The 11,771-nt window shown below is 43.3% G+C and overlaps 1 protein-coding gene across 1 annotated transcript; it reads left to right on the top strand.

The window, feature by feature from the left end:
- Window positions 1-684: 684 nt before the first annotated feature.
- Window positions 685-4,613, top strand: hspb1 (heat shock protein, alpha-crystallin-related, 1). The gene is made up of 3 exons (XM_031857496.1): window positions 685-1,236; window positions 3,152-3,215; window positions 3,857-4,613. Exons 1-3 carry the CDS (start codon window positions 813-815, stop codon window positions 4,011-4,013), a joined length of 645 nt encoding a protein of 214 aa, XP_031713356.1. The 5' UTR covers window positions 685-812; the 3' UTR covers window positions 4,014-4,613.
- Window positions 4,614-11,771: the final 7,158 nt, after the last annotated feature.

Raw genomic sequence — 11,771 nt, 5'->3', positions numbered from 1 at the left:
GTTTAGGACATTAATAACACGAGGGCTTGCCGAAAAGCATCACAGACACTTATCTGACAACAGCCAACTGTGGAGCTGAATGTGAGCTGAATACTTTGGATAAAGTGTACACCAAATAGTTTGTCTCCTCAGCTCCTACACTGCATCCTCCCTCCTTAGTGTCATTATTTCACCTAGTGACCTCAGGATGAATCTGGAAACTTGGTGAAGTAATATCACACCAAAGTTGTTTGGCTTTCAAACCTTTTAATGGTGTGATTCTGTGTCTGTTTGTGTGTGTGCAGTGTTCACTTGCATCCATGTCACACACTGACGTTCCACTGTGTTTTAATATGAGGCTGATGATAGCATGGCGCTGCCTGGACTGTATATCACACCATGGCCTAAAAAGAGACATGTTGGACATAACATGTTAACTCATCTGAGGGGTTGTATTTGTTCAGCAGGCCTGGTGGGCTCCCAAAGAGAGGGAGGGAGGGGGGGACTACTCAGGACGGTTTCAACAGTGCACTGAGCGGCTGTTACTGGGGAGGGCCTTCCTGTTGGATTCCATTACAGTGCAACGTCTGACACAAATAGATATGCTAGTACTTTCCGAAAATGTTTCGGGGGTATGAGCGGGAGGGGGCTTGAGTCAGAAGGGAGGGCCCTGTTGACCGGGGTGGTGTCAGCCTGTGTATAAAAGCTCTCAGCTGAGAGGCAGAGAGCACGTCTGGAAAACACTTTCAGAGAGACCAAAGGGGCTCTTCATCTGCAGCTAGCAGCTCTCCATTACAGCAACACTCCTCCGCCGCTACGCAACGACAGCAGCCATGAACGAGAGACGTATTCCGTTCACCCTGCTCAGCACCCCGAGCTGGGACCCATTCCGTGACTGGCAGCAGAGCCGCATCTTCGATCAGACCTTCGGCATGCCGGCCCTGCACGAGGACTTCACCACATTCCCCAGCACCCACTGGCCGGGATACCTGCGGCCCTCCGCCATGACCCCGGACATGGGCGCTATGAGCACCATGGGCCCCATGGGCACCATGGGCCCCATGATGCCCCACGCCCCCGTGATGTACCCAGCCCCCATGATGGCCCAGCAGGCCCGTGCCCTGACCCGCCAGATGAGCACCGGCATGTCGGAGATCAAGCAGACCCAAGACAGCTGGAAGGTGTCCCTGGATGTCAACCACTTCTCACCTGAGGAGCTGGTGGTGAAGACCAAGGACGGCGTGGTGGAAATCACTGGTGAGCCCCCCTCACCGATCATCTGTTTGTACTGTACTGTCACCTAGTGCATGCCGATTCAAGTAGCCCAGTATTTTCATAACCTCATACACTAAAAACCTGAGGTGTTGAAGGTCATTTCCTGTCAGGGAAAGTCAGTCTTTAATTTGGACCACTCAATCGAACAGCAAAGTGATAACATCTAAAGATCTGCTTAGATACACATGTGTAGATAACAGAATGCCTCACTTTGTGGACTTCGGTTTGTCTCTCTCCTGTATAGGAGAAAGTACAGGTCTGGGGAATAAGACTCAAGATAAAAAGGAAGGACACATTTTTTTTTTTGCGAGGTCAAGCACAAGGCAGATGCATTGTTGCAGAGTTACATAATATGTTGGAACAATATACTGAGGGCGGGGGGCTTTTGGCCTCACGCCTGCTAGATGCGAAACAACACACAATTCAACATGTGGGAGCTCGCAGATGAACACGGTGCAGAAACTGGTTCATTAAATAGCTGGTTTCACTTTTTGCCGTGAATTGTTCCCATTGTCCGTCCACGCTTGTTAAGGACCAAAGCTAAATGCGCAAACCTGAGGAAAATGTGTGTTGAAAGGATCGCTGTAAGAGCTTAAAGCTCTCTGAGGCCTTGAGCCCCTCTTTTCTCCGAGCCGGTCTCGGCCTCTCTGTCTGCCATTTTACTAAGAATTATGCTCGTATAGTAGGGGATTTAGCCGTGACTCACCCAGTGTGTCTGCTACTTTAAAAGGACTGCTGGATCTTGTCCAGGTCCAGGGTCCTAGGCCGGATTATGGCCTCTACCTCCCTGCCGAGAGACTGGGCATAGTCAGGAACAGATAAACAAAGCCGAGGGTCTAGTCCAAGTGGAATTTGCCACCTCATGTTTCTCATATGTCACCTCGGAACAAGGATGTCTTTGATGTTTAAAGATGATATCACTCAGTGAAGCTTAGTGAAGAGTTTTGTGTAGAAACCAAAGTGCAACCTCTTGATGAAATTGTCAGTCCTTTTCATTCATACTTAGAAGGAAGCACCCTCTGGGAAGTTGAAAGAGAGCAGACTTGGCCCAGCCACACTCACACTGGTGGTGTCGTCCTGTTGGACAGGGGACAGCTCCCTGAGGACAACAACCTTTATCAGGCCCGTTGTCATAACAAACATTTGACTATATTTAGTGCCAACATTGTCCTGGTGAAGACGGGTATGGCTGTGACTTCACATCCTTCACAAACCAAAAATAGCAGAGTCATTGTACTGTTTGCGCGAGTCACTAATACATATACAGTACAGTGGTACTGATAAATAAACAAGTCATTAAAGTATTCACTTTCTTGCTAAGAAGATTGATACTACTCATGTGCAGTAAATAAGGAGCTAGCATGCTGCCAGGAGACAGCTTAACTTGGCACAAAGACTAGAAGGGCCCGACTATTTCTTGGCAAGGCACTGTGACTCTCTGGAGTCATCGTGAGGTTGCCTGACATGTCTTAAGCCAAGAAATTGTCCGGTACATAACCCCACATAAGCTACAAAATAACAATAGGTATAAAGCTAGAGTCAGGAGCTGGTTTAGCTTAGCATAAAGACTGGAGACCAGGGGAAACAGCTAGCTTGGCTCTGTTTTTTGTGGCATACATGAATTGATCCATAATTATTGATATCATTTACACCCGTGCTTTTACTGCTATAACAAGAAAAAGACCAATTAAACATGGTGTGAATGTTAAGAGTACCCAACATCCTGAATCTAGTTTTGTTTGTTGAAAACCTGCAATAAAACTTGATTTTAAGCAAGTTATAGGAATTACAGAATTGCTCCACCATAATATATTATTTCAGTTACAACTCCTTAAAGTGAACGTATCTTTCATATTAGTGCCACTTTTAAGTAAACGTACGTTGTCTGTGTCCTCAGGCAAGCATGAAGAGAGGAAGGACGAGCACGGCTTTGTGTCCAGAAGCTTCACCAGGAAATACACGTAAGTAGCTCAATGTTTGAACTGATCATGGTCAAAGAATAAGCCTGTGGAGTAATTAAAATGTCACCCAAATCAGTTCTATTTTTGATCACTTTTTACACGTTTGTGGTCCAGTTGATGAAAGGAAGCTGCTGGCCATGGCAACATGTCAACAGCTCACTTCAAAAGTAACAGATTTCTTATTATAATGGGTTTGTGGTGGCAGTTTGGCGGGGCTTTGGATTGAATTTTCACAGAGGAAATGCATTTCTCTGGCTGGATTCAGATCCCTGTGATTCTCTCGCTGTGGTTTTTGATGCTGTGAGTCTCTTTAGTTGTGGTTTGGTCCGGCCTGTAGAGGGCTGGCTGCTGCTGATAGCTGAATTTCATGCTCTGAAAAGCAGCAGAAGCAGCAGCAGCCTCCACTTCCCCTAGTGTTCATCCATCCTTCATAGGGCTCTGCTGCCATCCAGGGGCCACAACGCACACTGAGCTGCATTTTGAATCCGATTTTACCCAAGGGTGACTCAGGCATTAATATTTTAGTCAGCCTGTGTTTAAGTAGGGGCAGTGATGCTTCCCAAGTCCCAAGACTGGGGCACTTTGTAAATCTACTGGAGTGATTTCTTCAAACCTAACTGTGTCCTATTGCTCCCCTCCAGCCTCCCCTCTTCAGCTAACGTTGAGAAGGTGGCCTCCTCCCTGTCCCCCGAGGGGGTGCTGACCGTGGAAGCTCCTTTGATCCGACCGGCCATCGAGTCCTCAGAGACCACGATACCTGTCAACGTGGAAAGCAAAGATTGCGTGGTGAAGAAGTAGGAAGAGAAGCGGCCCGGTGTCTCCCCCTACACACACACAGATATTCAAATACTCGCTTTTACGACTACAAACTGCTTGTAGAAAGGTGAAGAAGCGGCTTAGCTCTCCCCCCAAAGCAGCTGCTTGTTCACATGCCAGAGAGGAAAGCAAGGGATTGCCCTTGCTTTCCTCTCCTCCCTACCCTCTCTGGTAATGAGCCAACCCCAGCTGAGTGCTCCGTGTAAACACATCTGCAGTAGCGCCATTTGCCTGCTCTTTCTGCCGTAATTACACTCTTCATCTGACTGTAGGAAATCTCAGCTTAGCCCCCGCTCAAAGCTTTGTCTCTCCCTCATTTACGCACCTCTCTCTCATTTCTATGGAGTTAACCCGCTTCATGCTGCCCCCACAGACACACGTAAAGACAGTCAAGAGGATTGTAAAAGCAGTGATCATGTGAATTAAAGAACCGAGGTCCCAGGAGAGAATGCACACAACCACTTTGAGTGTGGAAATAATAACTGTCAGCGTACACACTGTGGGACTTGACTGGAAATGCACTGGTTTTATCTGCAAACTGTTCAGTCATGCAAACACAGAATAAAGAAGAAAAAAATGGCATTTGTAAGTCTCTTCTTTTATTTTGAAAGCTACAAACTGTTTACATGCACGCTGGTGACATGACATCATGGAAGTGGCGTCCGAGCTGTTTGTGTTCTTCAGTCTGGAAACAGGAAGATTGTATGTGGCTAAATGGAAATGCTTGGCTTTTCGGTGTCGGGGAATCTTATGCTAAATTATTCATCTGATGGTCGTCCATGCAAAAGAGAGCAAGTGAAACATGTCAGCCCCCGTGAGTGATGCAGGCAGCCCCGAAGACAAACAAGATTCACAGCATCACTGCTGTGTTGTAAGCTGACATTTAAGAGTATAGCGCCCCCATCAGTCCATCTCATCCCCACACAGTGTTATAATGCACCAGCTCTCATTCAAAGTAGCAAAAGTGTCTGAAACATTACTGAAACATTGTGTCCTCTATTGTAATTACACCACCTCGGTGTAATTACTTAATGTGGCTTGACATTATTTGACATTTTGTACAGACATTCATGGTCCCCAGAGGTTGAATTCTACTGACTTTAGGGAATTCCATGACTTTTCAAATAGCGCCATCATTAGGTCAAAACTTAAATTTGTCCAACACTTTGATTTAAGACCAAATACCTGCTTCCCATCAGCCTTAGCTATACTTTGCGTTAATGCTAATCTGCTAACATTAGCATGCAAACAAGCTAAACTAGGATGGTAAACATGGCAAGCCACGATTGCATTTTCACTGTGAGCATGTTAGCATGCTGACATTAGCATTTAGCTCAAAACAGCACTGTGCCTAAGTACAGCCTCACAGAGCTGCTAGCACGGCTGGCATGTCTTTACATTTAAAGATGAAGGTTTTTTTTTAAAGTGCTTATTTTAACTAAATAATTGAATTTGTTATCAGAACTGTCATTTATCAATGATACGGCAGATACTTGCATATAAAATTCACACTTTGGATCAACTTAATCTAACCTAATCTGAACCGTGCAGGTAACGAAAGGTTATATTGTGTTATCAATGGTGACACACTCGAGACTAGGACACATATATGAAGGTAGAAAAATACATGGGCAGGGTATAAAGTAGAGTAGGGCCCTGTTGCAATCAATACACTGTACAACGGCACGTATACTGCATGATTTATTTATTCTTTATTAACGCTCAACTCCCTCCAGTTCAACATCCAGCCAAATGCAGAACGAAATGAAAGCAACACAACTAGTAACGTTCTGAATGGCCTGTGGTTTTCATCGCCTCCTCCTCCTCCCTGTCAACTTCCAGTCATTCATGTTGCGTGCCGGCCCACTAATGCACATACTAACTCCAGTCTTGACTCCCAAGCTGCAGGGGAGATCTATTTATAGAGCGCTCTCTGCTATGCACTGAGCCTCCAGCATGTTGTATAGCTACACAGGGTAAATAGCAGACATGAACTGGTGCTTTTTTCCCCACATTCTCTCAATGGTCCCAGACCTGTCGTGACTAATAGGCTGCTTAATGAGCTCAAATTAGATTTAAGACATTTCTAATTCACCGTTGTTCTACTCACAAACGGTGAGTCTGAGAGTTTGACACATCTGTCATAACAGATGTCCATTAGCTGAACATTATACTCTAAATCTATATATTTATACTGTATGTACTGTGTGCAGTGTGATATATCTAAAGCACCATGAGCTCAGTGGAAGCCATTCATGGCAGCCGGCAGCAGACACTGCCTTAAGAAGAGGCGGCACTCTCTTAAACCACTTAGCATTTCAACTTTTCCTCTTCCATGAGTCATCATTTCCTCCCAGTTTAATGCAGGCCTAAATTATTTACGCCAGTCCCCATCAATCCAGGAGCCAGCCAGTCCTTTAAACCGTGGGGGAAGTGCCTGGTGTGGAGCGCCGTTAGCCACTGGGCTGCTGATTGGACGCCTCTCAGATCTCGACAAACCTCCCTGCACTCAAGCTGAAGAGGGCCGCATTTTCTCAGAGAGGTTCTCAAGTGATCTTGAAGTGTAAGCTGGGACGGGTCATTTCAGAGAAAAAAAAAATCAACAAATGAATAATTCAGTTTAATATGGTGGACATTTTCTGCGGGTAACACGTGTCATTAGGTGCAGCGTAACTACGCATTCACTTCAGGAAATGATGGTGCAAGGATACTTCTGATTTGCCTGCGCGTGTTCTTTTTAACAGGCCGATGCATTTTTCACAGCGGACATTTTGACTTGTCACAGTAGAAACAGCACACGTTACTAATAACGTTAACGACGTGTCACAGTGAGTTGGGATGCACAGGGCCAGGATCCAGAAACCAAAGCAGCCACCATTGGAGGTAGTATTTACACGTGTGCTTTTCCTTCTGTGACATCTTAAACTGTCTACATCTCCTTTTAGGACAAAACTCTTACAGTCTAAAAGAGATGATATGATACCGTAATATTATTAGAGTTTCCATAGCTTTACTAATTATGGCATGATGACTATGACTTCTAAGACTATAGACATCTCTACGTGTTTTCAGCTCGTGTTTATTAATAAATGATGTCACTGCAGTACGGATACGGAGCAAAGTCCAACACTGATAAAAGTGAAACAATAATGGGCGTGGATCAGTACGGGTTACGCTCTAGGGTGTGGCAGCAATTAATCATCCATAACAAGATGAATTTCACCATAAGAACATAACACAAATCAGTCCAACTATTTGATGTGCATTAGTAAGGCTTTTCACTAAAATACACATTATATATATATATAAATAATTAAATTTTACTAGCTGTAAAAGCACATGACTATATGTAATGCACAAAAGCACTTATATCTGCAGTAAATGTGTAGACTGAAGAGCAGAGCAGGCGGTGTGCTTATTTTCTGCTTAGCAACAGCTCAGGATTGGCTCGTGGCAACACCTTAGACAGGGTCCAATCACAAGCCCGAGCATTGATTGCCTTGAAGCCAATTAGCATTCACCAGCTGTTCACTAATTAGTTCTCCCTTAGTGATTTAAGAGGTTCATTAGTCCAATTGTAGCTCTTGATTGACATCAATTTCCAGTTTTTCAGCAGTCATTCCTGGCTTAATGAAATGTATTGCTTGCTCCCAAAGACGGTGTTTGTTTTGTTATTTCAGTGGACTTACCTGCATGGAAATGTTTGTAATTAATGTGCACATGGGCTGACAATGTTGAGAACAGTAGCACTGTGTTCACCTGTTCTTGGTCCAGTTTGATGGTCGTAAAGATGAGCTTGTCTTGTCAGTGTTTTATGAATAATGCAAAAGTCTGGCGGACTGAGTCGTGAATTTATAACGCTGCAACAGATGTTAGCCATTTCTTCCAGCTTGACATTAATGTTTCCATAGTAAGATAATGAGATGGCCATCCCATTGATTCTCAGAGATGATCCGCTTTTGGACTAAAACTGTCTGTGTCACAAATTCCTTAATGGCGCCACAAGTGAATGAGCTACCGTCATTATTAGCCACGCTAGCAACATGTCTCCAGGCACGACAATCACTTTGGTTCAGACTGAAATATCTAAATATAAATAATATGAAATAAGCAGGTTGCCATTCAACTTTGTATAGACATTCATGGTCCCCAGAGGACAAGTTATTCTGAATTGGGTGATTCCCTTAATTTTCATGCAGCGCCACCTTGAATTGGACATTTATGGTTTTGACTTAAATGTCTCATCCCCTGTTGGATGGGTTCAAATTTCGCAGACATTGACGTCCCCTTTGGATGAAATGTAACAACTGACTTATCTGCTAGCGTTATCTTAATGTTAGCATGCTAACCCGCAAAACTAAGATGTTGAACGGTATCATACCTGCTGCAAATCAGCATTATAGCATCGTCATTGTGAGCATATTAGCATGCTACGTTAGCATTTCGCGCAGAACACCACTGTGCCTTTGCCAGGAGTGGCTGTAACAAATTCACTGTCATTGTTGAAACCAAGTCGCTTTTTAGCGTGTGCGTACTTGTCTTTTTTATTTAGTAATTTTACTCGTATTCATGTCGTTCTTAAGTATGTATTTTATTTGTAATTACTGAATTGAAGTCACATTCTGTTACAGAATCTGAACAAAAGTCAAACACACCCACGTTGTTTGTTGCCCGCTGGGTCTGGCTAAATGCTAGCATGCTAAAATGCGCATTGACTCCATCCACTCACCTTTCAGTGAGGTGTGTGGGGCTAAGTAAGTGGACTGGTGACATTTTGCTTTGTGTGGACTTTATGCTGTTTATACGGCTCCATTTAGTCTCATCTGTCATTACAGATAAGGGCAGTCCATTTGTAACGGTATATTCAGATGCAACACAAATGCAACCACGACCCTACTTCTGTTACGTTCCCCACGAAACACTGATTGTGTATTAAATATATATTTTCTGTGTAGAATAAATCAGGATTTGGAGTGCAAGAGAAGAACAGACAGAAACCAAATCAGCTGTATTCAATATTTCCGGGATATCAATGAACCAACAATATCCCGTACATCTGATAGGGGACAGTTTTGTCTGATAAAATGCAGTATTTTTCTAAAGTGTAACACTTCAGCCACGTCTAGTCATATCATTTCTCACTCTTAGCAATAGCTCTCAGGTTTATACTTGCAGGTTATATTAAATGTTTCTTTTTAGGAACTCTTGAACTTCCAGCTATTCTCAGCTGTTTTCAGAGTCATTAGCCAGAGCCTCGCCCTCGAGGGGGTATTGAACTACAAATGCTTCCCTACAGTGTTGGAAGGATAGTCCTAGTGGGTACGCTGTTACTTTTAGGACAGCATTAGCTAAGTGGAACCAAGTCGCCCAATAACAGTGATGGAAACCAAGTAGCCTACTGTATATACACGTACAATTCAGAGGTACTGCTAATTTACTTCAGTTTTATTCCTTTACTTTTATACTCCACTGCATATATTCCACAGTTGTGATTAGTTGTTACTTTGGATTTGACATGCAGAACGTTTGATCAGCTCGTAAAATGCGATTCATTACTGATTAAAGGCCTTGCTCTCCGACAGGCATTCATCGTCAACCTGCCTGGTCAGGTTGAGTCATGCAAACCGCAAAGATATGCAAGAATTTAGAATATGTCGGCACGCTGCATGTCCCGCAAAAAAACCTAACAGGAGAGAGAAAGAGATGGAGATGTCATACAAGCCCAGTCCGTCTAATCGGGAGAAAATAAGTAACAATACCTGTAAGAGACCATGAACCTATGAACTACCCAAAGGTTCAGAAAATTCACCAATTTCATGTATTTTTCTTTTTACTCGATAATGATCTGAGCACAACTTAATATCGTTTGCACACAGGATAAAAAACGTCATATTTTCCTTTTGAGAGCAGCCGTTCTGCATAATGAAGAGCCTTCTACTTTTCATACTAGCTGCACATTTAGCCGATGACACTTCAGTGGATCTACTCCACTAGAATTTTAAATGCTGGACTTGTAACAGAGCATTTTTTTTACATTGCGGTATTGCTGCCTTTACTACTAATGACAGCACTTTACAGAGGACTACTTTGCTGCTGAAAACTTTACCGCCCTGGTCCCAAGAGACTGTATTTCACTTTGTTGTGCACCAAACGTAGGGAGGAAAATGTAGCAGTGTTTTACTATTTGATTGACTCTACAGTATTTTAATTACCATCGTTACGTTACCGTCACTGGACTAAAGCTCTGGGTTCCGCTGTGAACACACTCACTCCCGCTGTCCAACATAAGCCAACATGATGTCCTTCACTTTTTGGCCCCCTTACCAATAATTGCATGGGACCATAGCGATGTCCGTAACAGATCAATTTATTGTCAACAATCACTGTTTTGGTATAGCGTACTTCAGCAAATGGAGTAAAGAAAACACAGATTAAAGTAAGGTCGAGCTAACAATCGCAATAAAAAGAAATAAATAGAAAAGAATCCGATTTAAGGTCTAGTAATTCCATGTTCATATGAATACATAACATCTACAGTATAAGTTAATAAATTGAAGCTACTGTATAAATACATCACCAGCATGCACAATATTGTATTATGGAGAATATTGGAGCAGTTATCATCTTACACTGAAGAAACAGTATAATAGGCAAGTGCATCTCTTGACCAAGAAGAAACTGAAGACAAAGTAAGTCCACAAACCTCAGATCTGCTTTTAGAGCTTCCACTTAGCGTTGCATGTGCTCTGTCCACAAACTGTTCACCAATCAAGTGTGTGGTTCCAGGGGCCGATTCAGAGATCCTACGGGTTGTTCTGGAGATCGTATAACTGGAGAATAAGGGTCGACTCGTGATGGTGTTTTTTCTCTCTTTTTAAAGGATTTCCATTCATTTAATTTTGCAATCCGGATTTCCACGAATCAAATCGGGGTTTGTTTCCTACAAGGAGCCAATAGTAGTTGTTATAGTAATGACAATACTGACATTACGAATTAGGTGTCCAAAAACTGTTAATTTATTTAACAAAGCGCATCAGCACATGAGAGGGACAAGCTGCACCAAGTTTACTTTATGAATTTGTATTTTTTTTTTAGTTACAGTATGAGCTGGACACATACCCGACACAAAGCAAAACAAAAACAATTATTTTATTTTTTTTAATGTCATCCTCAATAACCGAGACAACGTGCTTGTCACCCGACGATCATAGTGTGTTGCAACTAAAGGTGTCACGATGACACCCCTATAAAAGCCCTTCTCCATCTCTGCAACCCGTCCGCTCGCTCGCTCTCGTCTTTCTCTCTCGCTAAGCAAGGCAGCGACATTCAAGGTTACTCCGATTTTCTGGTTGCTCAAGCATCGAAACTCAACTTTCCGTATGCTCCTCCCCTCACCAATTACAATAAGACAGCTTAGCTTCATTTGCGCGGTAAGACCAGTCTCTGCCAGTGTGAAGGAGAGTTTACCCAATCGTCACACTGTGATGAATGACGTACCTCTTGCCTTTAAAGCGGGATTTTGGCAAATGCTGCAGAGGCTACCGAGGAGGGGGTTTCATTCTTTTTATTATTTTTTTAAATCCTAGGTTATCTCTCAAACTAAAATTGTCTTCCCTGTCGTCAACCTTTTTTTTTTTTCCCCACTTTTATTTTTTTAAAAAATAAAGAAAAGCAGCCATGTTGGTACCATCGGCTGAATTGGCCCCCAATGTTCCACCCCGCACCCCAGACCCCGCGCCC

Source organism: Anarrhichthys ocellatus, unplaced genomic scaffold (assembly GCF_004355925.1).
Source record: "Anarrhichthys ocellatus isolate YVR2014 unplaced genomic scaffold, GSC_Weel_1.0 scaffold18, whole genome shotgun sequence".
Classification (NCBI taxonomy): domain Eukaryota; kingdom Metazoa; phylum Chordata; class Actinopteri; order Perciformes; family Anarhichadidae; genus Anarrhichthys; species Anarrhichthys ocellatus.
This window is presented reverse-complemented; position numbering and strand designations above follow the sequence as displayed.